Source organism: Serinus canaria, chromosome 2 (genome assembly GCF_022539315.1).
Source record: "Serinus canaria isolate serCan28SL12 chromosome 2, serCan2020, whole genome shotgun sequence".
NCBI classification, from domain to species: Eukaryota; Metazoa; Chordata; class Aves; order Passeriformes; family Fringillidae; genus Serinus; species Serinus canaria.
Window position 1 is genome coordinate 30042086 of NC_066315.1, and position 27286 is coordinate 30069371.

The 27286-nt window shown below is 35.0% G+C and overlaps 1 protein-coding gene across 4 annotated transcripts in view; it reads right to left on the reverse strand.

Moving 5' to 3' along the window:
• SNX13 (sorting nexin 13) overlaps positions 1–27286 on the reverse strand; it is a 64426-nt gene that overhangs the window by 8254 nt on the left and 28886 nt on the right. For 2 of the 4 annotated variants that reach the window (XM_050971707.1, XM_030230493.2), the window contains 18 exons: positions 25556–25645; positions 25006–25127; positions 22554–22675; positions 22303–22404; positions 21553–21641; positions 21028–21111; positions 18554–18692; positions 18012–18100; positions 17262–17361; positions 15580–15773; positions 14443–14547; positions 12904–13036; positions 12154–12191; positions 8824–8893; positions 6038–6177; positions 3512–3619; positions 2673–2783; positions 1217–1378 (listed from right to left, as the gene is read on the reverse strand). In XM_050971707.1, the coding sequence (XP_050827664.1) occupies positions 1217–1378; positions 2673–2783; positions 3512–3619; positions 6038–6177; positions 8824–8893; positions 12154–12191; positions 12904–13036; positions 14443–14547; positions 15580–15773; positions 17262–17361; positions 18012–18100; positions 18554–18692; positions 21028–21111; positions 21553–21641; positions 22303–22404; positions 22554–22675; positions 25006–25127; positions 25556–25633 (1986 nt within the window). In that variant the 5' untranslated portion in view covers positions 25634–25645. The remainder of the gene's footprint in view (positions 1–1216; positions 1379–2672; positions 2784–3511; positions 3620–6037; positions 6178–8823; positions 8894–12153; positions 12192–12903; positions 13037–14442; positions 14548–15579; positions 15774–17261; positions 17362–18011; positions 18101–18553; positions 18693–21027; positions 21112–21552; positions 21642–22302; positions 22405–22553; positions 22676–25005; positions 25128–25555; positions 25646–27286) is intronic. The other 2 variants (XM_030230498.2, XM_050971706.1) reach the window with 2 other exon arrangements.

The window sequence follows — 27286 nt, forward strand, 5'->3', positions numbered from 1 at the left end:
CAGAAAAAATTTCATAAGCAATTTGGTTATGAAAATATAAAACAACAACATGTCATTGTTTGGTCAAAATTAATTGCAAAATAATATATACACAGCTGTTGATAAATACACAGCAGCTCTTTCACCTTCCAAAACCAAAAATCAAGTTTGTATACATTTCTGTATAGCTTCTAAAATTATCAATATCTTTAAGACAATTCACACCTAATTTATCAAATTTATCCTAATTTATCAAGTGCCTAGTGCTTCAACTGCAAAATACTTGAAAACTCTTATAAGAGACTTTCTTATAAGATATTATTAGAATAATTTCTAATAATATTATTATTAGAAATATTAAAAGATATTTCTTTTGATATTTCTTCCTAATCTTAACTCCTGCTTAGTCACACGCTTCCCAGCGAGTACAGCTGCAACTATATTGCTAGTCACACACCAGGGAAGTTACTAGCAATGATCAAGTCCAGAGACAGTCATTTTCCCCTGCAAGTAATTAAGAAACCTCATGTATCTCCTCAGGTCCCAATTTATTATTCCCTTTCATGATTTAAGGATTAATTCACCCATTTCAGTTGCTGTTCTACATCTGCCATATATAGCACAAAATGGAACAACCCCTGACCACAGACCTTACAGCTACACACAGAAAGAGGAAGACCAGAGAAACAAAGGGAAGATGAACATGTTCCTATTTTCATAGGACTTCCAAACTGCATATCATGCTACCATTCCTCACCTCTAAAGTATATTTTATGAATGTAAGAGATGAGGGAAGATGGCAGGAAAGACAGAAAAATAAATTTAGTTTAAACCACAATTCACCAAGGAATAAGCAGAAAAGAGGCTAGCTCCTTATTCTAAGTTTCAAAAAAAATTGTTTTCCCCCTAACAAAAACAGCAGATGCAGGAAATTAGCTGATTGAGAATGGTTTGTTAAAAAATAAGCCATGAATCTCATGTACTTCTCAAGTTACTTCACTGAATTAAGTGGAGAACTGTAACAGTCTGTAGATGCCACCTTAAAACATGTTACTTAATTGCAAAGATCTCCATTTTTGCAGTAAAATCACTGCTGAACCTTATTAAAAGGAGCAGGTACAAAACAGATTGGTCTTCTGTTTAATGACTTGACTTCTATATAACATTAAATTCAGTGAGCCAGTAGTGACTCTTCTGTTAATTTACTAGTATGTATTAACCACCAGTGTTTTCTTACCTTGAAAAATGATTGCTTTATGTCTTGTCCCAATCTCTCTGACATTTTACCCATGTTGTCTGACATTTTAGTCATTCCCTCTGCCAGGCTGTCAGGGATAGACTTGACTGCATTTGATACGTTTCTCATAGAGTTACGCAGTGGATTTACAAACGTGTCCATCTGAAGGGGAAGATGTTTAACCAGAATTGTATCATCTATGAGGACACCAGCATATTAATAAACTATGAGAAACATGGCACAGAGAACAATAACATAATACTTGTTCTTACAATTCAAATTACTTCATTACAGAATGCAGAATATAGCTTTAATTTTACTTCCATTTATATTTCTCATTTGTTACAGCCCTACTGCAGCTATTTACATCTTTCAACAGATGTTTTCCTGAGTCATTTTCATTTCCCATCCCTTGGCTTTTCTAAGCTTAAATTTATTTTCCTTTTCTTCTCCATTCAATACCATTTCTCCCTTCCAAGCTTTCTACTTCCAGATGTTTCAATTCTGCTTTCAACTCTCCATCTTTGCAACACACCTCTTCTAAACAGCACTGGAATAGTATGTATCATGGCAAGTATAATTGAAAACATGAAGTAGATTCACAGAAATTGTTACAACTTTTTTTTCAATATATACTTTGAATTCAGTCCAAACAGAAGGACAAAAACCAGAGTGACGCCCTTTTAAAAAGTTATGCTTATAAAGAATCTTGTGAGCTGGAAAACACATCTTAGTCATTATAGAAGCCTAGATAAATATTTAACTATTTCACTGTTAATTATTTAAGGAATATAGGCAGGACAGTAACTTGAGGTGACAATAGCATTGCAGATGCTTTTTATATCTAAATTGCTTAAACTTTAGAAATGGCTACATTACAAAGCAGATGCTCATGCAAACTGGTCAACTGAACAAAGAACCACTTGTCTGAAGACAGTTCTGGTGACTTAAAAGGGATGTAGAGCCCAGAGCTCTGAATTTGACCAATGACTCTGGATGGTTACACCTGAATACGTAATAGGTGCTTTTGAAGGGAAATGCAAATCGTGTTTTGGGCTGAAGAGCAGAAAGCACGGTAACAGCAGCAAATACAGAGTAAAGAACTGAAAAAAGAAATCAGAAGGATTAAAACCATAAAAAAACCCCACAGATGTATGACAGAAAGCAACTTCCAACAAACACACTTTTAGACTAGTAGAGAAGTCTCAGTGCAATTTACTATTAAATAAACTTTAAAAGTTTATTTTCTTGTCATACAAACAGATTTACCTATTATAAAAATGGTAATTTTTTGGTTCTGTATGTCCTCAGATATGCCACTGAAAGTTTTAAAGCCACCTAATTTGCAAGATATTTTCAAAGTGCTGTATAGCTCTTTAATATCACTTCAACGTGTCTGTTTAATGTAATCATGAATGAATGCTCCAAAGTTCCTGACTGTACAAAACATTCTTACCTTCCTTGCAAAATCTCCCTTCCCTTTGCTGTAGGCTTTATTCTCCAGGAAGTCATACACATAATGGGCTAAAGCTGGAGAAGCTTTCATCATCTCAGGATTTAACAAGAGCTGAGTAAAATAATTTTCAAAAGTTATTTTAATACATAATGAACAAGAGACAATCAAAGACATCACATGTAGCAATGTATTTTTTCATTCCTAAATTTTATTTACACTTTAAAGTAGTCTCCAGGTGGAAACAATGGGCTTCTTAGTAATTACCATAATTTTAACCACTATGGTAATTATAGCATCTCACAGAAAAATATTATTAAACAGTCATTTTACAGTGTTTTACTCATTTTTATTATTTACTGTTAACATGTTCATAGACTTGGTCAACAAATTTTACTGCTAAATGACCAGGAAGTGCCTATGAAGGAAGACAACTCAATTTTTTTGCTTGGGCGGATACAGGCCTTATCTGAACAGAGGAACTGTGTGATTTGCTACACTGCTGGAGTGGGTGCCACAGAAATCCTTACACAGCAGCACGAGAGAAAGTCACACAAAAATGTCAGCAGGAGAAGGTCCATGGCATAACACTCAAAACCAACACACCTAGAACCTCATCAGCTCAGAAAAGCTGTGACAGAACTGGCTGAGAATAAAACAAAACACCAAAGAAAATGCAAACTTATGAGACAGCATCAAGTTCTTATTGTATATTATTTAGTTTTGTGTACCAACCCAGACTGATTTTGGTTTTTTTTAAAAGAAAAAAACCACAAAGACAAGCTACCTCTGAAAAAATAATTTCATGCACAGAGCTAAAAAAACCCACAATAACAGCTTACCTGCAAATATGCATTTAAATCTTTTTTCCTCTTTTCCAAAAACTCTCTGTCCATATTGTTAAAAGTTTTTTTGCCAGGAAGTTTTAGTATATTTGCAAGGTTTTCAAACTAGAAAAAAAGAGAAGAATTTTTTTTCTGTTTTCAAGAGTTTCAAGTCTTTATATAAGGACATTCTATTCACCTATTCTTATATATCATCTAACACCTGACAAAAAGAATTCTGCATCATGCCTGGAACTCAGAATTCTTGGAGAAGCCAAAGAGAGAGGTACGCTGTCAATAAAAAATGCATGAAAATTCCCAGGAGACTATCAAGGGTAAATTTTAATTTCTTGTGAAACTCTCTTTTGAAGTACACTTTTGAAATACAAACCAATAGAGTGTGCAAAAGGCTTAGGCTCAAAATTTATCATTATTATTATTTGGAATGAAGTTACTACAATTATAAGACTACACAAAGAGTAAAGATTTTCAAGAGAACTTGTAAATCTTTCTAAAATTTCTCTCCTTTCCTATCCTGACCAAGCCTATCAAGGAAATAATTAAGCTTTTCTCCCTGGAGAGCTGGCAGCATCCAGTTTATACACAGGTTACCACAACTTGCTCTATATGTCATGATCTGTGTCTTTTCTCCAGGTAATGACAGTGATTGCCACTGTACATGGTTGACATGTACTCTGATCTAATTTTGCAGGAAGAATGGCAGTCCCAGGGAAGGAGAAGGGAAAGAAGAGGCCCTAACAATTAATAAGGCTGAATATATTTGGTAAAATGCACAAAAAATTAAAAAGTGACAAGAATAAAACTTGAAGAATCATACAGAATCCATAGAGAATCTAGACTTTCTGTAAATAATATCCTTAAGGTGCTAAAGAGAGAAACATACAGTATTTTAGGCTTTAAGATACAATCTGGAAACCTGTTGCATCCTTTTCCTCTTTAGAAAAGACCACAAGATTACAGATTTAAAGATATGGATTCCATTCAGTCCCTGCAAGATCTCTTCTTGCATAATTAAACTTTGGAAGGCCACAAAGCTCATATAAAATTCATAGTCTGCAGGAAGCACCAAAGAATATCACTTCACAACTTTAGAAATCCCATTCCCTTGCAAGTAGGTCATATGGGAAAATAACTGAGAAGAAGATGGTCTAGTTTTCATTTGGACTCTTATATCTAACTAGAATCAATATAAGCAACTAACAGCCTCTATTTTAAATAGACGTATCTACTTCAAATGGCATTTATTACCTGACTCACTAAAGGAACTAGTGCGAATCTATTCGGTGCTCTAAGGAAAAAACCCTTAGATACTTTGAACTGCTAACTTCAATTCCATTTTGGATCAACTATCTATTTTCTCTGAAAAAAAGTCCCAGCCTTTCTCACTAATTTTAAATCAATGATTCTAACTTTTACCCTTAAGATGTCAATAAAAATGTCCTAGACAAGCACACAAGATGGTAAGAAAGTCTATTTTCTTGTCAAGACAAGATGGCAACATCTGAGATGCCACAGTGAATTACAGAAATCTTTATTTTTGCAGTCTTAGTGCTCTAGGTTAACATTTCTAGTCTCTGTACATTCAATCAGACTTACCAACCAGAAATGTTGAGCTTTCATATTTTGAACATCTTTGCTTTTGCTATTTATTTCTACCCATTTAAAGTTATGTTAGTTTTAAATGACTGTCCCATACCAGCAGAATGTTAACTCAAAGACCCAGGATTCTTCAAAACACTGAATTAATTTAAGAAAATCAATTTGAAGGATTACAAAAATCAGTATTTCAAATTTATTGACAGCACACTAAGACTATCAGAAATTCAAAGGAAAGTCGGACTTCATTTATAATTAAACTAAGTATTCAACATGTTTGCTTTTTTAATAAAGCCTTTTCAATTTTTATTACTGCTGCAACTTTAAAATGCTAACTTACCTGCACAGAATTTGTTCTCTATGACTCTCAATTTATAACTGAGTAAAGAGATATAAACTGACACTTCTGACTAGTTCAAAGGTTATGCAGTCAAATCTGACTTCTCCAAAGGCTTGGTTTAAAAGCACTTCAGCCTCCTTTTAAAAGCACCGTGTTTTCATCCTTTTTTCATGTTAGTAGGTTCTACTTTGTATCAGCTGGTGAATTATAACTCTCTATTTCTTCCTTCTTTCATTTTAGGAGGGTTAAGAGTCTGAGAATACAAGTACAGCAGTAAAAGGCAGATTGCTAGTAGTATAGTGAAGTGCTACCAGCTCTCCCTTTTGCAACCCCACCAATTCTTAACATTCACCTAAAAAAGCTATTTCCCAACCTCAGCTTTCATTTCTTAATCTCTGACAAATATAACTAACTCTCTTGGAGACCAACAGCACTTTCATACAAAGATTTAAAGTAAAATAAAGCCGTATGAGAAGAAGGGGGAAGACTTTCTAAGTTCCATTTCATTTTCAAAGAGCAACCATACAGTCATCAATTACTAAACTACAGTAAAGAGCACCTGCAAAGGTTTTCATGAGATGGGTTACCTGCTCAGTGATCCTCATGTGAAAGTCATGGAAGTCGCTGTAGCGCCGGTATGTCTTCCACATCTCCTCACTGTTTGCATTTCGCCGGTGGACGGTGATGGCGTACAGGGCGTAGGTCTTGCCGTGGTCATTACACACTCCTGCCACAGCATATGGGTCAGAGTCAGCATAGACTAGCAGTTTTAAAAACAAAAAATAAAAAGGGAACAAACAGAAAGAAGGAAGACGAAAGGACACAAATGTGAAGTGAAGAAATGTCTGGAATGATAGACTTGAAAGACAAAAATGGACATGCAAGCAAAAGACTAAACTATCCCTTTAGCTTAACACTGTGCGGTACCCTACAAAACTTACTACGTAAACTTAAATCGAGATTAAGCAGCTTTAAAGCTAGACAGGTTTCAATGACATGCAAAACATAAACAAACAGAACAATTTTCAACTTTTAAATAGTAAATAGAACTTAAAGATATTTTAACCTAAAGAACTCAAGATGAGGGTGGAAGATAACTGTGAAACCAAAAGAAATTCCAGTCTGCAAAGTAGTCTAAGCACATTGCAAGAGTCTGCCCATCAGCAAAGCCTATAAATACAAGACAATGATTGCAAGCTGCAAGCATTCAGTTTTGTTATTGGCACCAGTAGTTTGTTACTAACTCAGCAGTTTGTTATTAACTCTAGGATTAGAACACTCCCCATGCTATTTTAGTCAACTATATATACAGACGTGTGTACGTATATATGCAACGCATTCTCTGTGTGCGCACACACACGCATTGTATGGAAAAGTCAATTCATAAATAAAAAGAACACATATAGCCATCTGAAATGTAAGCAAACATCTTTTTGTTCTCCATTAAATATTTATGCCTTCTTGGACATTCCTCCCTCACAGAATTTTCCCATACTGTTTGTTTCAAAACCTTCCATTTTATTTACAGAATAGCCTAGAACCAACATTGTTCACACTGCATACCATTTAAATTGGTAACATGTAGTATTTCTAATTACTGAGCCAATATCCAGTACATACAGTTTTCCAGTGGCTAGATGAAAATATTTTTATTCAAGGTCCCCGAATTTTTCTATGCACCCACACTGCATAAAATACAATCCTCCTGAGAAACCATCAATTCCATCCTCTGTAGTACTTTCAGTCTTGATTTCTCTGAAGTATAATACTTTTGTCTAAGCACTCAGGGAGCACCTGTAGGATAGTGGCAGCTGCTGCCAATGCAAAAATTACACACTAGAAAGGTGAAGAGTGTGCACAGAGCATCTTGTCTTTGCCATCCAACCTCTAAAAGAAAAATGTTGAGTGCTAAATCCTTAGGGGAATGAGCAGCAGTCAGGATGGTGCCAAAAGACTGCCCAGAGAGCAGAGCCAGGAACGCCCAGCAGCAGAGATGCTGCACAAGCCCTGTCCTCTACAGGCACATTAACCACTTGGCCCTGCAGCCACCAGACCACATCCCAGGGGCACTGCCAAGTGGCATCATGAGAACCACTTGAGGCAGAAAAAGAAAGAAGTTGTCCTGCTGCCCCTTATGTCACAGACACTTAATGAGTGTTTATTTAGCAACCCAAGACAGTGTGAATCCTGAAACACACAGAGATAATCCTGTCTGTATATAACCCTCACACACAGGCAAGGACAGTAACTGGCAAGTAAAAGTACCTACTCACAGATGCAGTTTAATGCTATCTTGCAATACAAATCTGGACAGATCTCCTGCTACAACTGGAACACTATGTATTCAAAGTCAGACTGGAAATTATCAATACATGCTGCCCTCAAGATTATAAATGTTACAATTTATGAGGTTTTAAGTTTACCTTTTTTCCTTAGTTTAGAATGATGAAACTTTTAAATTTAATTCAGAAAAAAGTACCACATGCCATTTTAATTAAAAAGCAGAATTTGGTTCTTAACTTTCAACTCATTTTCCCCTTTCCTTGAGGACTGACTACCATGACACTTAGATTGCACACTGCCCTCACACTGAGTTGGAATAAGTTTAATTAAAAAGTAGAGTAGCTGAATGCTTGCTGACAGCATGTGTCCACTACATAAATGCATAGGATTTAAGAGTATATTGCATAGTAAAATCTACCCAAAAAGTATCTGAAGATCACAATTCAATTACAATTTAATTGCCCAATGCAATCTAATCTAATCTTCACAATTTAATTGCCCAATGTAATCTAATTTAACTAGGGTATTTGCAAATAATAGATGAGATTTGTTTGTTATTTACTGTCATGTAATAAAAAAAAAAATTGTTTCTAGGCAAAGTTTTTTAAAAGATAACCAAAAATGCCACCACAATAATGACAGAAGATGCTTCCTCAAACTAAGCTAAGTCAGTAAGGAAGCACAAAAAATAAGGGAAAAATATTACACTAAGAGAATGAAACAGTCAAGAATTATAATACTGTGACTGGAAAGAGAGATGTCTTTCAGAATTTCTTTAAATAATTGCTAAAATAAATCCTACTCAATAGTAAGTTTAATGAATGAGTCCCCAGACATAAAAGTAGTAATAATAATACTACAATACGAAATAAAAATTAAATCACTTTTTAAGTACAGATATATAGTCTGTGACCTACAGAACAAATACTGGAAAGATTTCCAAAAAAAGGCTTAACGGAAAATAGGAATTCAAATGTTTTATGAGGCCAAAAAAAAAGAGACAATCAGGATTTCAAGGGCGTGTAACAATACAAAATTCAAAATAAATGGTGGCAAAAAATTTAGCACACATCATAACAGATTCACTTACCAGTATCTGAGATGTATGCATGGAGCTGAATGGTCTCATCAGTAGGGACATTTGAAAGGTCATCTAAGGACTGCAGGGTGGGGAGATAATGTAGGAAGAAAAAAAGTGAAAAAAAAGAATAAGATCAGAAATATATCATATTCGAGATGTGTGACAAATCTATTTAATTTTCAAACTTTCAATTCACTATACTAAAACCTTAGTGCACTGTAACAATGCAGGTCTTTGTCTTCATCTGAATCTTTATCAACTCCACAATATCCCAACATAATACTCCATTATTTCTTCCTCTAGTTCTCTTCAAGGATTGGCTCTTGTCTGCCTCAACCACCTCAGTCTCTGCATAAATGTCTACTACTGAAGGTAACATTTCTGTTATAAAGTCTAGATACCGAATAAAAGGCAGCTTAAAAGTGGCTGAATAACCTGTGTTGTAGTAGGGAGTCTCCTGAAGAATATGCTTGTAGACTTGTAGTACCAAGGTCCCAGACTGAGAAAAGGTAGAAGAAAGAAAAACCCTTCTGAGGAAATCTGTTTTGCCACAACATGCTATAGTGCTAGAAGTTTATGTCTGTCGAATGGTAGAACAGATGAATTTATGCAAAAATATTTTGACAGCAGACATCATCTTTACCTCAAGAATCTATAAGTTACTGGATGCTGGAGAGTTATTCTGGTTTGTTATCACCATAAGTAGGCTGCTCCTTTAATCTTTATGCTTGCTTTCAGTCATTGTTGGACACAACACTCTGACTTAATCCATTGTTGAGCAAGTCCCTTGGACAGCCATGACCCTGTCAGGTGTGCTGCTCTATACTGCAATGCTCAATTTAGGAGCAGAGTATCACCTGAGACTGGCTAACAGAAGACATTTGTGGAAGCTTGGATAAACTGCTTGATATTCTGAAAGCTCTAGGATTTGATTAGCAGTAAGATGGAAGTGATTTGATGTTATAAGAGAAGACAAATAACTGTCAACTGCTTAAATATTTTGTTTGCTACAAAATACTGGCGTTAAGGTACTGTTATATTTTTAAAGGCATAATTATTTCTTGTTTTCCTGCTTCCCTTCACTCAAGTTCAGATTTCTTTGTGATTACTGAGTGGAGTTCAAGCTGACATATGCTAATGACTGCCAAAAGTTCAACCCAGCCACTTCTGCTGCCCTCCAAGGTCTTGGAACACCTGTGTAAATCCTATTTACTCAATGCAAAGCTCCCATTAGGGATCCTTTAGAGGAAATCTGCAAGAGTCTATAAATATTTCCAATAATTTATACTCCCAAAATGTGACCCACTGATTTAATATAGTAGAATAATGTATCAAATCAAAAGGCAACAATTAAGATATTTTTGTAAAACAACTTTTCTTCAAAACAGTTTTGAGCCCCGCTTCCAAATTCTTCCAGTGAAAGTCTGAATTGCAGACAATTTACTTTATAACAGAAACTTTAGGTAACACTTAACTACTGTGGCAAGACATTACACAGCAACTATTAATACAAGTAAATTAAAAGGTTGAAACCTGAACAGATAACACAACAGACAGACATTTAATATGAGCTAATATATCTACCATTAGATATATTTACAGGAACACAAGTTAATTAAAAACCTAAAAATATCACAACCCAATCTTATTTAATACATTGTCATCAGCTGCAAGTACAGAAATTCCCTGACCTTTGAAGTAACCTTTCCAAGGTCTATTTTTCTTATGTAACAGACTAACACAAGGGATCTAAACCATGTGTACAGAAATTTACTCTTAAGATGGAATTCAGCCAGCAAAAACTAATCTACCAGTATTCAAACACCTGTAAAAGCACTGAACACCATGAACAATATGGACTACAGAACAGCAAAAGTAGTTCTGCATAAAGAGAAACTTACTTATGTATTTCTCCTAGAATGTTCCTAACTCTTTATTATAAATGTAGTATTCTATAAATACCCTTGTCACAACAAAAATAAAAACCAAATCTTTGAAGAGTCCCATGCAAATACCTATTTTCACTGCAACAATGCTTGGAAAAGACTTTAGGACTTTCTAAGTTAGCTTGGAAAGTCACTTGAAATAAGAAGCAGATAACCACTAGCCAGATAAGCCACCACAATGACAAATCCTCATCCATAAAATATAACTCTGGTATGTCCCAACATTACTAGAAAGAGTACTCAAAAGACACTTCAAACATGTTTTAAAGAAATTAGTCAGTTAAAAGGCTGTTGTGAAAAAATATAGCTAAATTAAGTTTTTCTTCTGCCAGGAGTTTGTGTAAATTGTATCAGCTAAACATCTCCCCTTTTCTTTACATTTCAAAATGCCAGCAACAGGAAAATAATAGGAAAGTAAATCCCAGTTAAAATTAAAAAAACATCCAAAGCCTACAAAAACCGAAACCCCAAAACAAACCCCCACACTGAAACACATAGACATTAATGGTACATGTATTCCTTTAGAAAACACTCATTCCTTTTGATGCAAGCATGACCTTATCAATGCAATGGAACTCCTAAGGAGCTACAGCACCTTCCAAGAACAAACTAGAAGGGTCCAGGCATCACATAATCCAGGAAATTGCATGCAGATTGTAAATCTCTACATAAACCTTCATGAACTACAAGGTTTTGAAACATACTCTCATATGCCCAACTGAATCTTGCATACCTTGTGGCTCAGCTATACACTGCCTGCAGAAACATGGGGAGGATATATACCAAGCTGCTTCTGATTTCTCCTTTTTAAGTAAATGTATTTGCATTTTTAAATACGGTCATTTAACAAAGAAAATGTTTTGACAAACTGACAAAGGTCAAGAATCACTTAAAAAAAAAAATTGACTTGAAATTGGACAGATTAAAAAAACAAAGACTCATGGTTGGAATAAACTCCAGATACTTTAATGTTTCCAAATCAAGTCCTAATGAAATTAACCAACAAAAATATAATTAAATGCCTCATTTTACAGTCTATTTGAATTTAATTTTTTGAGATTTCTGTTTCAAAGGATTTGTTTTCACCTATTATTACATAACTCCAAATTTATATCTATTTAAGAAAAGCAAATAGGCATAAGAAATTATGCTTTCCATAAATTAATTTTTTCTGTGAGAAACAATGCCAAATGTCATTAAACACAGGAAAATATAAAAAGGAGAAGTTTTATTACAGAGTAATTAATAACTTGTGTGTTTCAATTTGATTCAAAAACTTTTTCAGAGATTCAAGTGCAGTGAAGTGAAACCTGTAATGTACATTGAGTAAAACTATTTTATCACACTTCCTCTACTTCTGAGGACAAAAAAAAAAAAAAATCCAAGCACTTACCAGATTTATGCTGCTTGTAGGAGACCCATTAAAAGATTCTGGGAGCAGTGAGGAAAAGGAAAGGAAAATCCAGGTTAGAAGACTTTTCCCCATTGTAGGACCACACATAAATAAAAATGCACCCACAAAACATTATGGAAAATGAAGGAGAAGTGTGGCACTGGGCAAAATGCTGCATGTACCATGCAAGTATTTCAAATTTCCAGTAAGGACACTTAAAGAAATGTAATTTTATAAAGATTCTAAATAAATACTTCAGCATTTTTTAAAATTTATATCCCCATGTGGTACTCCTTTGTTAAGGAGCTAGTTAAACAGTGAAAACAACTTCCACTGGATTTGTACTTCAGTTAACAAGAACAATGATTTTACTTGCTTTAAAAAGCCACATGTCCTATGTACTTTCAATTTCTATTCCCAGAGAGGAGTATAGTTATGTATTAAAATAACCTAATACACTGAAGAGTTTTAAATATTTTCACAAAAAATTAGACTGGAAGAACTGCATATTTTTTTAGTGACAAACTAGTTACCAAGACCTTGCAAGAATTTATGTAAGAGTAATAAACTTACTGCAGTGAAATCCCTATGTGAGTTTACACACAAAAGCACAAAGAGGAAAATTAATTTAAGTATGAGACACCACAGAAGTATTTAATTTCTTAAAAACAGTGTGGATAATTTTTTTTTCATTTTAAAACAGAGAAAAGAATGATCCCAGGAAATACCCCTTAGAGATAGAGAGCTCACCTCCTTCACCATCATCTGATCCTCTGAAACTGGGATCCTTCAGCATATCCAGCTCAGCTAACATGCGCACATACAACACGTTCTGCTTGAACGAAGGGTAGAACCTCTCATCTCGCAGCATCAACTCATACACCTTATTGAAACAAAAATGCCAACTTCAGAATTACAGTTTTTAATTAATCAGACTAGTTTTTGGAAATTTACTTAAACAAGTACCTGTGCATACATGTCTCTGACTTACTCTTAATGGAAAGGTTATCAGAAAACATCTAACTAGTCAGACATGCACATCTAGGAAGGAAGTGGCACAACAGCCATAAATGCTTCTGTCCTCTGCTCTGAATCCTTCCAATTGCAGTATAAACCTATTTGGTCTTTATCCCTTTCATAAAAGGTTATCTCAGTCCCACCTTGTGGATAAACTATAAATGCAGACCTGCAAACACTTAGGGCAAGAGGTGAGAAGAGGGACAGAAGTGGAGGGAAGACACCATAAGAAGTGGAGGGAAGACACCATATGTGACCTTTCCGAAAATTTCTAGTTTAGCCAATACAATACAGCCATACTCACCTCAAATAAATTACCTTCACAGCATATACACAAGTATCTATACATAGCAGGAATTAATTCATAATGCTTGGATGCTCATGTGAAATCTAGAATATTTTAATTGTTTTTTTTTTCCATGGACCACTGTTCAAGTACTATCATCTAGTAAGAATAAAAAAAAACCCAATCCATACAGGTTTGTGAAGTTCAATTCTTTTGCAACATATGGGAAATGTATGCTCTTCAGCAGAATTCACAAGCAAGGCCCAGACTTCACAAGGTGCTTTAATTAGTCTTAAATGGGAGTCCCACATACAATAGTGTGATTCTAAATTCAACAGCTCATATCACTAATTTGTAGCATGAATGAGAACATTGAAGTAAGGATCTAAAATAAAAACATTTCAGACTGGATATGTAAGTTAATGCCAGAATATTAATCATACATCACTTTTTCTTTTTTAATACATATATTAGACTTGAATGATAAAATCTACATGTGTAGGTAGTAAATATACTGGTTTTTTTCTTCAGTACTTGTTACTTCTGAGTGCTTCACTGGGCAAGTTTGCAGAAACAGACAAGTCAAACCAATTTCTGGGAACAGCTATAGGATTTAAGATAGTACCATTACATTCACCTTTGAAAAAGAGAATTAAAACTGAACAAAAACTGTATGTCTTAGTCTACTCATGACATTTTTGTTAAATTGGTGCATTAACACAAATAAAAACATAATTCTAAACTGTGTTTCGTACTTAGAGTCATACAGGAAGGACACCTTCTGTCTACTGCTTTAAAAACCATGGGCTAACGAATAGAAAAGCAAAAGTTGATAATTTTAAAAGAGCGTGATTATCATAGGACAGAAAAATGGTTACACATCTTCTAGGGTTTAGATATTTGATTTCTTTTCTAGCATCTATAGTTATGTTTTATACTCTATAGCATTAACAGTTTTTATGAAATAAAGGACGAATAGAGTATACCTTTCTCTGAATGTCATCAAAGATTTCGGGTGTTGGATCCTCATGGTTCAGTGTTTCTGCAAGTTTTGCTACTAAGTTGTCATCAATATTAACTCTTGGAGATGCCTGTCATAGAGATCTAAATCAACTTTTGCAGCATGAAAATAAGAAAGTTCTACTTTATCAAATAAAATCCAATACAATGCTGCAACTCTCTAAGAAAAAGAAATTTCTTTTTCACAAGTATCTCTGTAACTGTCTAGAACACATGACAGGAGTCAGATCCCACACACCCCCAAAATTAAGTTCAGAGTTTGTATTAAAACCTGGAAGTTTCACTATTAAACACTAGGAATTGCCTCAAAACCAATTTATACATACATTTTGAAGTAGTAGCTAAATCAGATTTATTCAGACTTATAAACAGCTTTATTTATGAAAAATATTAAGATTCAGAAACCAAGAACAAGCCAATTAAAAAGTAAAGGGATGAAGTTCTGAAACATCTGAGGAAAGGCTAACAGTTTGTCAACTGCCCATTTCTGAGTGAGAGGTGATTTTTATGCACACGCAAATTCAGAACAAAGATGCTTTGTCAATACAAGTTGATGAGCAGTTTCTTCCACAGAGGAATCCTTACTGCCTATTGAAAGATACCCAGTGGTGATATTTGAGCAATTTACACAGAAAATTGTAGAGAGGCACAGGAAGCTGTTTCATTTGATAACTCAATCTTAATCCAAGTTTGGACAAATACTCAGTTCCATTTTCTAAATAACACTTCTTAAGGGGGCAGGCAAGGGTGGAGAGCAGAATAAAAGGAAGGAAAAGGACAGCATACACAGAGAGACTTTTTTATTCTGTCTTTACATTGTCTCTAGTTTGTGTTTTCTAGAAAGCCAACTTCTGAGGAACACAGCACATCTGACAAGGTAGTCAGTGGCAATAAGAGCCTTTATAAATGAGGGGGAGCACAAAAGAGCAAGATTTCATTACTGCTTGACATGAGAGAGAAAAGATACACATGCAATAGCTTAAATGTCAACATGTAAGCAACTTGTACTACATAACGACCATTTTCTATTAACTTAGCCATAACTATATCAAAGAAGTATCAGGACAAAGAATAAACAAACTGCAGAATGAAGTTATTCCTACCTTTTCTGATAAATATTGCTCATAAACTCCAAATGCAGCTGCTCTTAATAGACCCTTAGTCTGATTAGTCTGATGTTTTCCATCTTTCTGCCGACTTTGAAGTACCTCCAGTTGTTGCTGTGCTGTAACTCTGTATCCTTCCACTGTCATCCAGAAAAACAGATGTGCTTGGCCACCAGTTTGCTGCATGTAATCTAGAGAAAACAGACACCACATGACCATAGTTACTGTTGTGCATCTCTCTATGATGTTGACTACATATGGAATACCAGAATCTGGTTATATATCAGGAATATTTGCCATATAGTGTCAATTAAAAAAATACATATACATATTGGTGGTAAGTATATGCATATGTGTATACATATATACATATTGGTGATAATCAGTAAAAAAAAAAAAACAACTGAGAGCAAAGTCTAGGGACTAAGCACTGAATCCTCAAATGCACATGTAAAAAGTGAATCCATTGTTACCATGTGAATATAAGGCTTGTACAGCATTATACAAATGGAGACAAAGTTCAAACTGAATTTCTAAAAAACAGGTTCATAGAATCATGGGATCACTTATATTGGAAAAGATGTTCAAGACTACCAATCTAACACTTTCAAGTTCACCACTAAACCATGTTCCTAAACACCACATCTACATGTCTTTGAAATACCTCCAGGGATGGTGACTCAACCACTTCCCTGGGCGGTCTGTCAAGCCAATGCTTCACCCTTTTGGTGAAGAACTATTTCTTAATACCCAATCTAAACCTGAGGCAATTTCCTCTCTCCCTGTTGCTAACTGCCTGGGAAAAGAGAGCAGCCCTCTCCTCACTACAGCCTCCTTTCAGGCAGTCATAGGGAGAGATAAGGTCCTCCTTGAGCATCCTTTTCTCCAACCAAAGAAACCTCAGTTTCTTGGGATCCCACACAAGAACCTTCCCCAGCTCCAGACCCTTCCTCTGCTCCATTGTCCTTCTCTGGACATGATCCAGCATCTTAATGACTTTCTTGTAGTGAAGGTCAGGATTTAAAGTGTGACCTCACCAGCACTGAGTACAGGGAAGCTATCACCACCCTAATCCTGCTGGCCACACTATTGCTGATCCAAACAAGGATACCATTGGCCTTCTTGGTGACCTGGACTCACTCCTGGCTCATGTTCAGCTGATGTCAATCAGCATCCCCAGGTGCTTTTTTTCCAGCCATTCTGCTCCCAGCCTGCAGCACTGCCTGGGGTTGACACAAGTGCAGGACTTGGCACTTGGCTTTATTGAATCTCATACAAATTATCTCGGACCATGAATTCAGCCTTCGTCCCTCTAAAGAGCCTTCCTGCCCTCCAGCAGATGAACACTCCTGCCCAACTGAAGTGTCATCTGCAAACTGACTGAGGGAGTTCATTTTATGCACAAGACAGCCTCCATTTATCACATTACCCTATTTACAAACAACAGGTTCAGACAGGTGCCCTTCTAGATTGCCTGCCTCACCAACTGTGTCAGGAAGTACCTCCCATGCACTCCAGGAACTTCCTAGACTGTTTCCATCTACTGCATTAAAAGGACTATAACCACCAACAAAACTGATGGATATTCTTAGTACCGACATTTAGCAATTCCAAATACACAGTCATGTGAGTTAGCATATTCTTTATAAATAAAACAGATCAGATAAATTAACACTTACCCATAAAAAACTGTAGTGCAACATTGTCTACCAGAATATGGTCCAGAGGGACTGTGCAAAGTTTTCCAAAGTTTGCTGCCAGTTTCACAGTATCTATTTCCTGCAAGACACAGTTCAGTGTGTCATAGGCTTTTTTTTAAACTAACTTTCAAAACTTCTACTGACTACAAAGCATATAGGTTAAAAAAAATTACATACAATAAAGTAGCAGCTCAATGATTAGCTATTTTCATGATCACTAGTAAATGAAGCTCTAGATTAGGAGATCATGTTTTCTTAATTATTTGCCTTCAAAAATAGCTGCAGCTGTTCTGCTACATGATAGGCTGGATTTTAATATTGCTGTTCATGTAATACTCTACAGGTCAAATTAACCCCAAATACCTCATCAGCAGTGACAGTAGTAGAAAATTATTTAACAAGAATTAATGTCACCATTTGATGGGCCGCAGGTCACCACAACTTAAATTCATCTCTGTCACATTTTCTTCTGCCTATAAGACACTTCTTGCTATTAGAGCAATATCTTCAGGCCCAGCTATAGAATGCTTAATTATTTTAACAGTCAATACATGCAGATTATTACATTACCTTGGAACCACATCTAGGCCAAATTAAGAGAGTCAAGAAACTTAGTAAAGCCAAACATACCAACTCTATCAACCCTTAATTATAAAACAAGTAAAAAAAAACTAGTCAGTCCTTTGCAACCTCACTCTTTTGAAACTAAAAAAAATTTAAAACACTTACTTTTCCTGACTGCAACCTCTGAATTCTTGAATCACATACTTTAATAACATATAATAAACTGTTTATTTGATTTTTTATAGTGTTGATATCTGCAAGCAAAAACAAAGACAATTAAGCAATGCAGATGACTAAATAAAGTCTTGGGTTTTTTTTTTTTTTCAGTTTAAATACCTTGCTAATGAAAGTGAACAAGAAGAAAAATTTTTCTTTTCCCTTTTTCAGATTAATGGTTAACTGACTACCATTAATACCTTAAATATTACTGAAATTCAGAACCACCAGTCAGGCAGTTTTGATTTAACAGAAATACAGTTAGCTAACCAAACTTTCTATACTTACAAAAAGGAATCAAACAAACACCAATCAACAAAACACTTATGAAAATGCAAACTCGAGTTTTATCACTTCTTATGCAATTTTTTAAAAATAAAATACTTTATACTATGCTGCATCAGAGCTTTTATTTTTTGATTGTTGCAATATTCTACAGAGATCATGCTTCTAAGTGCATTTCGTATTTTGCAAAACAATGCAGCACTAACCATCTCCTGCTGTATCTAGAGATCGAAGATATTGCAATTCTTCACTTGCTTTATCTTTCACAGCTTCCAACTCGCCTATATTATCACTTAATTTAATAATATTCATAAAGGCCTCATAGTTACAGTTGGAATCACGAATCTGAAACACAAAGTTTTACAGTGTAAGTAATGCAAAACAGCTGTAAGTACAAGACATGACTCTTCTTCAAGTGAATTAGTTTGATACAGCACTGCAAAGTGGCATTTTGAAAGTTCTTTGACACATTTAAATTTTCCTTTTGGTACTGAAATTTTACATGGACTAAAACAGAAAAAGCACACATAGTCAAAAACTATTTCACACCATCACTTTCTGTTTTCAAGAAGTACAATGCAGACACATGGGAAGTCCATCAACCTCCTTAATGAAGATCTCCAAAATCCAATCCACCATCTTCTGCTATTATCTCCTTAGCTAAGTAGGCAGAAAATGGTGAGACCACTGAAAAGGTTCAGCTTTACCAAGATCCCCTACAAGTATACCTTCTCCCAGAATAATGGCTTCTTAAGACACAACATTACAATAAGAATTAAAACATTCTACCATGTAATCATAACCTACTGAGGGAAAAACAAATCTACATGACTCCTCTCCAGAAACCTAATTCAGATACCCTGGCAAATACTATTAAGCTATTTAAATACATACAATTTTACCAGTATTGGCATAGAATGAACCTGCTCTAGAGACTCAAAGGAATTTCTGCAAGTGAAAGAAGCCTGCTGTGCTGCCAAGATCACTGGAAACTGTGCTGCGAATGTAGCATGGAGATCAAGGAAAGGTTGGCAGCTTTGCAACATGTGCACACAGGTGCTGAGGGTAAAGACAGCGTTAGAACTCAATCATCTAAAACTAAAAAAGTCACTTCACCCATATCTCTTATAAATGCTCACTTTGATATGGAAATGTAATGCTTGGTTTGTACTGAAGAAGTGCATTGACATGAGCTGCACGAAGCAGAAAGAATGAAGACTGGATACCACTGATCAAAGTTAATGGGAAAATCTCCCTAAAAATCTGCTTTTAAAAGTAATAGTACAAGCAGTGCTTGAACTTAAAACATTTTGTAAATTTGTGAATTTCACAGTGAAGAGAGAAGTTTGAATTAACTTCTGATTTTGTATTAAAGTTTTGTATTTTATTGCAACAGAATTAGTACTGGACTGTGGTATGCCTGGAATTAAACTGCTCTTTTCCAGAAACTGATCTTTTCATTCAAGTGTGACTTTATGTCAAAGGTTCCAAAAGGAGCCAGGATTTATTTCAGTCATCTCTACTTCTGACCTTAATTTCTGCAACAATCTCAATTTCATATGACTTGTATTAAATTTTTTCCTTATCTTTTGTGCAGCACATTTGCTTCTTCATCTCAGAAAGCAATCTTGAAAATTACTTATTTGGGACATCACTATTATAACAGAAAGCTTTATAAAAAGCTCAGAATCCTATCTCTGGATGCAGCCAGGGGCAGTGTTCAGTAAATAAATAATGAGGCCAAGTTACAAATAAAGAACAGACATAGGAGGAAAGGGGAATCGAAAATTGAAAATTCTGGTCCAGATGAGCACCGTATTTTCTCACTAAAGCTAGGTTCCTGTAGAATGCATGCAAACTTTGACATGAAATGAAGGAGGCTGGAGTGAAGGAAACACTGTACATATACCCTTGAAGCCATTCTATAATTCCATACATAAGAACTTTGAAATGCAAGGTTGTTTTCACAGAATTTGAATGTACGCTATAAGACTAAAATATATGAATAAAAAGAGAGAACTTGGGGGAGAAAAACTTAAACTTGATTCATGAACTATACAAGATAATAATGTATAAGAGTAAGTTTTTACTTGCTTTGCAAAGAATCAAGATTGTTAATTAAAGCACAAATATCCTATTTATGTTAGCTTTACTATATAGTACGACTTTAAAAAGTTTGGGGGCTTTTCTTGCAGGTGCATTAGAGAATTATCAAAGTTAAAAAATTGTTTATGCCCATTCCATTTAATTATTCAGAGTTAACACAAACAGTCCTAGAATAACTGCCCTGAAATTCATTAGCAGAAAATAAATATTTCTTAGTTTTCATTCTTGAGGCCTCTTAAGCCTGAAAGGCCAAACTGTAAACACAGTCAGGGGAAAACACCTCCCCAAACAGCCAAGCAGAACAGTCAGGGGATTGAACTTTACATTCTGTGATACATTAGTCCTCAGTCAGGCAACTTGTGCTGAACAATCAAAATGAAGAGTGCAGACATATAGACAAATTTTATATGTATAAAATTAAATATAGCAGTCCTAAGTTCATTATCTCTGCCAACAAACCCATTGGTAACGTTCATACCAGACACCTATCTATCGTGATTATAGGGAATATGAGTAAAGCTTTATATGAAAATGTTCTGGAAATCCAAATTACTTAAAACATTTTATATCTTACCATCCATATGACATACTGATTAATATAATCAGGATCACTGAGCTGGTTTATTAATGGAAGAAGAATTCCTCGGGAGAGGATTTCCTAAAAAACAAAGGATTTTTATATCAGCATTTTATATATTTATTCATAAAGCTAGTATAACTGCAACAATTTAAACATCACTGTGTAGAGCTTAAAACACAAAAGTGTAATTACAGAAAACATTTAATAGGCAGTACCATATTCTCCTCAATTAATATTACAAATGTCATTTGCCCTGCAAGAAATTAAGAGAAAAGCCTCCTCAAGAAAAAACAACCTCAAAATAAACAACATCCACTTTCTCAAGCTTTTGTCATGATGGAGCTAAAACAACCTTAAAAAACACCTCAGATAAACTGTTTTCTGCTATTAAACACTTATCAAGACTCTAGTGCTACTAATATTAAATTAGATCAATTTTAGAAAATAAGACCAGCAGTTGAAAAATTTTTTATGACATTAAACCAAAGAATTGGGATGGCTTTTAGAGTCTGCACTTACCCTGACAAAGTATCGCATGATCTTGTTCTGGAAGTCTCCAGGAGGTAGCAATATATACAGTAAAACCTCACACAGATCCCTTAGGAATCCTAGAGAAGGATAACAAAAACCCCTCAGCACAATTTTACATTATGTTACTTCACATCTTACTTGATATATCACCAAATGCCATAGATAAGTCCTTAATTCTGAGTTCAAACATACCATCATGTATCTCTTACATTCCAAGCATTACAGTAACACCTTTCAGATGGAATATAAGCAGCACTGATGAAAAAGATCTACCTCAAACCCAAGACAACAAAACCTAATTGCAAGATTAAAAAAACCCCCAAAACCTAACTCAAATGCATTTTCCTTACTTGACATATTTAGATTTTTTTCCTCTCCTTCAACACATTCCCTAAAAATTTAGTGCTTTTTGTAGGAAGACTACTCAATAGTGATAAGAAAGGCACATCTACCAAAAAGCAGTAAGAATCTGCAAAACCATCCCCTCCCTCCCAAGAAAAAATATTTTTATCTTAAAATTCTTCCAGTGAAAGGAGGAAGACTTACATAGTACAGGCTTCATTTTAGTTATTGCATTAACATGTACAAATCAGAGGCATATACATGTATGGTAGATCACCACACTTTGAAAGCCTTACACTAAGATTTTAATGCATTTCATATTGTGAACATAATTATTAGTAGTTTAATTTAGTTTCCCACACTGAAAGATTTACTCAGAAGATAATATTGAGAGACCTTCTTCATCTTTGGGAGAAGTGCAGACTAGATCACGACAGACTTCTTTTTCCATTTCAACTTCAACTTCAAAGAATGTATCTACAAGTTCCTCAGCTTGATCTATGCAAAAGAAAATTTAAAAAGCATGCTTTTGTCAAGACTAGAAACTTGAGAGAGAACTTGAATTATAAAATGAAGCTAACTATATTTCACCCACATAAGATACCAGCCTTCTCAGACCACTTAAATAAAAAAATACTTCAGATTACCTTTCATCTGATTGCCTTTCTCTACTATCCTTTGCTGAGCTTTTCTGAAAACTCGAAGATGAGTGCCAAAGTCATCAACAAGCCGTGTAGTGAAATAAGGCTGCCAGTCTGTTTCCTTTGACCTATTAGAAAAAGACATCCACAGAAAGTAATTATTTTATTGTGAACACAAAGAACAATAATACATTCCTACCTCTTATTCCTTCCTGCCAAGAACCCCACTGGATAGTAAACATGGAAAAGCAAAGAGATAAATCAGTCTCTTAATTGCCTATCCACTGAAAACCTAAATATTGTAAGATACCACTCTTGCACCACATTAATATTTATGTTTGATTTAGTTGAAAGTCAACATTTGCATCTAGAATAGTGTTCTGATTTTTGACAATGTCAAATATCTGTGAGAAGTCCTGATATAAACAGTTCAAAACAAAACTAAAATACTCTCCAGGTCTTTTTCAGCTATACTTTCTACCATTTTGGAAGGTATCTAATCAAAATAATTTTCTTCTGAACTTGCAGAATATGTACCAGTGAAAAAACACTCACTTGAAACTAAACACAATCTAATCTTATCAACAATTGATTCCACAGGTTATATGAGGTTCTTAGCACACCCTTCCGACAACACAAATAGGTTTAGATCAGAAAATAGTCACTCTAAGATTTACATAAAAGTGCTTCCTTAGTGGTGTGAAAAGGATAGAGGCATTTTTATGATATCTGTGCCTTACTAGGCAATCTAATAATATGATTGTGCATTAGAGGTTTAATGAACTTTGATGCCAAAGTTCTTACACCACACTAAGTATTTTACTGCCTGAACTCCCACATGATGTTATAACAGGAATCCTTCTACAACACTACCTTTTTTTGTCTTTGCTCCCTTACCTACTCTTTCTTTTCTCAAGGAGAAAGAGATAAGGAACTCTGGAAGAAAGGGAAGACTACTGCAAAATCCACACATGTAAATATGAAGCAGAGCTGTCCCAAAGGGCCATTGATCAAACAATCTAGATCCCCCATCCACACAAGACAGAACCACACAAAACCTCTGGATGGCAGCCTTACCACAGGCTCCCAAAGCTGCAGCTCCCAGGGAATACTAAATTCCCACTGTACTCATTCTCCCCAGAAGCTGACAGGCTGTATGAAACTACAGGTGATGACACTAACCTAAACTGCTTCAGCTATATCCAACTACAGGCATTATAAATACACTACATCATTTTTTCTGCAGAAGAACTGCTGCAGGCCTGTGAAATTGATTTGCTTTCTACAGCAGAACACAACTGCACAGGAAATGTGCCTATTTTTGAAGAGCTATAGTACTGTAGGAAAGAAAAATAAACTTGCAAGAATTTGACCTACTTTGACCCAAACTCATTGCTCAACATTGTCCAATGAAATGTACAGTGCCAAACAGACAAAAACACTGAAGCTGGGTAGTCAGGTCCATTTCATGCATAAGTTTGGTTGCTGTAACAGTTTATTTAGAATTGTTTGAATCATTTGAATACTGTTTTCTAGGATTTTTATTATTTTACTGTATTATATATAATTATATTTATAATTATTTTTCCTAGTATTAAACCCAGCTGTCCATCTTTGACCCTCACCATCAGAAAAGCACACTAACCTACATTGTCAAGTCAACAGAGGGAGGGGATAACCCCTTAAAATTACTATGAAGTTACTTATATTTAGGTGACCCACAACATCTTCTGCAGAGAAAGCAAGTAACAATAAGCACAGTGGGATGAGCACCTGAAATAAAAACTTATTAAACAAGTATATGGATATAAAGGCACATGGCACCTGGGCTGAGAAATCAGCCATACTAAAAAGTGAATTTCCCAGACAAGTTGCTAATCAAGCAGCAGGAAGTCAGGGAACAGCAGCAGAAATAAGGGATAATTAACAAACTATCCGTTTGTCCTCAATCAATCCTGTTTTTAAAAAAAGGTTTGCATATGTGACATTCTATTTCCCTTCCCAAACTACTGTTTTTTCTAAAATACTCCTTGTTCTTACATACGGAAGAGCCATACTGCTTCTAAAAATCATCTGAGGTGATACATATGTTGAATTCAGACTTTTGGACTGAATTCAGACTTACCTTGGGAGTGGCCCTACTCTTTACATGAAGAATACAAAGAAGTAATGATTCACAAACTTAAGGCTTAAGTTGTAAAAAAGGAAAAAAATAGCAGTTCAGTGATTTTAGACAATCCAAATTTTGAAATGGCCATTTTGCAAAAGATTATGACTTAAACACTGTCATCTCCATTATTTCCCTAGGGGATCAGCAAAAGCTCATATTTCTTATATTATAATCTTAAATTTTTATATGTTCTTTCTGTAAAATGCAATGAACTAGTAGATAAACCTAACCACTTGCCTACTACCATACAACCCACAGTATATTGATGTAAATAAAACCAAATCTTACCTGGCAGAAAACTGAACAAGTGCATACTGAAGAGCCTGTCTAATTTCCAGAAGAAAGGATTCATCATCACTTAGTGTGTAATACCAATACTGCACATAGTCTCTCAGGGAAAACTGGATTACCTGAAATTGTAAAGAAAATAAAAAAAAAAAAAAAAGAACTAATGAAAAAGGACAAAAAAAATATACAACAATTTTTTGTGCCTAATAACACAACAGCAGTTTTTCTAAAGGGTTACCAGAGTGAACAATACTCCTTTGCCATTATGAAACTGGGAGTGAAACAATAGAATTCACACACTGAAACTTCTTTTCAGACTGGTTTGCACACATTGTTTTTACCACCACTACACAGAGAAAATAAAATATACCAAAAACATACCGAAATATTGCCCAATATCCTGGCCTACCTCCCACGTTTTTTTCATTTATCACTCTCACATATGGTAAAATTTTGAAATTCTATTTGTCATTCAACTACTTCTGCATTACACAGTCAATATTTGCAAAATAATAAAAGTAAAAAATAAATAGTGCTGGTTAGAACTTACCTGTTGTAAAGGCTCATCAATTATGTTTGCACCTGTCAGTCTTCTGTCAATCTTAATAGGTCTGGCTTCACGTTTCATTTCTTCTATGCACTTGAAAGAAATTGGGAAATGTAAGCTTGCAGGATTTAGCTCTAATTTAAAAACAGCTCTACTGCTTATGATATATATGTATACTTCCAGTAATGACTTTATATATTTTCTATATTACTATAATTTATAGAGAAGATATAATCATAGAATCAAACAATTATTTGGGTTGGAAGGTCTACTTCAATTCCCCCCCGCAAATGAGCAGGGACATCTTGAGCCACATCAGGTTGCTCAGAGCCCTGTTCAACCTGACTTGCAATGTTTCCAGGGATGAGGCCTCTACCCCCTCTCTGGGCAGCAATATTTTCTGTATTCTTCTCTATATAATACATAATGATGAGAACTCCTTAAAACCTACTTCTTGCTTAATATAAATGAGCAACTGTTTGCTAAATTAATAAATCAGAAGGAAATAAAACTCAAATAGTTAGAAAAGGAGGAAAGAGGGAGACACAACAACAGCACAAGGTAGTTTTTGTGCAAGGCTCCAGTTCCTCTCTTGTTTGTGAACTTGACTGTACAATCTCAGGCATATAATTTTCAGTTGGGCTTTTGATTTCTTCATCCACCTCAGTTTATTCTATATGCCAGAAGAGAAATTACTTTTTTGCACCATTGCTGCTACTCAACAGATGAAACTAATTGATGAGGAGGGAAATAAATTACTTTATAGAAGGATTTGCATCTCAAAGCAGTTAATCCAAGAATGACCTCATCAGAGCTGACTTTTGGCAAGTGACATACTGAAGAACTCCCTTTATCAGTGCTTCTCTCAAGTGAACTACTGCAGTCTCCTTCTACAAAATTTCAATGCAATCGGCAATAAACTCCTCTATTTTCACAGAAATAACAACCCAACAACTTATACTATTGTTCAAATGAACCAGTAATTTCTTTGATCTAAGAGAAAGTTATGACTATACTGGAAAAAAAAAAAGAACTGGAAAAACCATAAATGAAGGAATTATAAACATATGTCATATGTCCAAGGTTTTTATTCTATGTGAATAAAACTCGTCCTAAGTATCTCTCATTCAAATCAGTTAACAGTGAATGGCAGTGAAATACCCTGAGGCCAGAAAAAAAAAAAATCATCCTCCTATTTAAGCAACTCTGTATCACAACACAGAAATGCTTTGTTGCAAATTTGGTAAATTTTTTATCTTTCAAGGCAAGTGAATCTTCAATGCTACTTTAATACAAATAAGACTGGGTCACATTCAAACAATTAGCATATTCCACCTATAGACTAATGAATTTGCAAAGTAACTTTGTGCTGATTGTGTCAAAACCACCAAAATTATAGAGAACCAAATAATTAAACATTTTTACTAAACACAGCATAGTAAAAATTACTAGATAAATCTGTCAAAATAATTTTGAAGGACCGCATGCATAAAACCACATTTGGAAAACAGAGAGGAAATTACAGCAGTTAAAAAAGCAGCAGGCACAAGAAAGAGAAGGACACAGAGAACATGCAAAATTACTTGGTAAAAAATTTGAATGTTCATATGCTGACAGGATCCAGGTTTTGACCTGGATTTCAGGAATTCGTCTTGTCCAACCTTCTGTTCAAAGCAGAGCCAACTACAAGGTTAGACCATTTTTTCATATTATCTCCAGTGAAATCTTTATGTG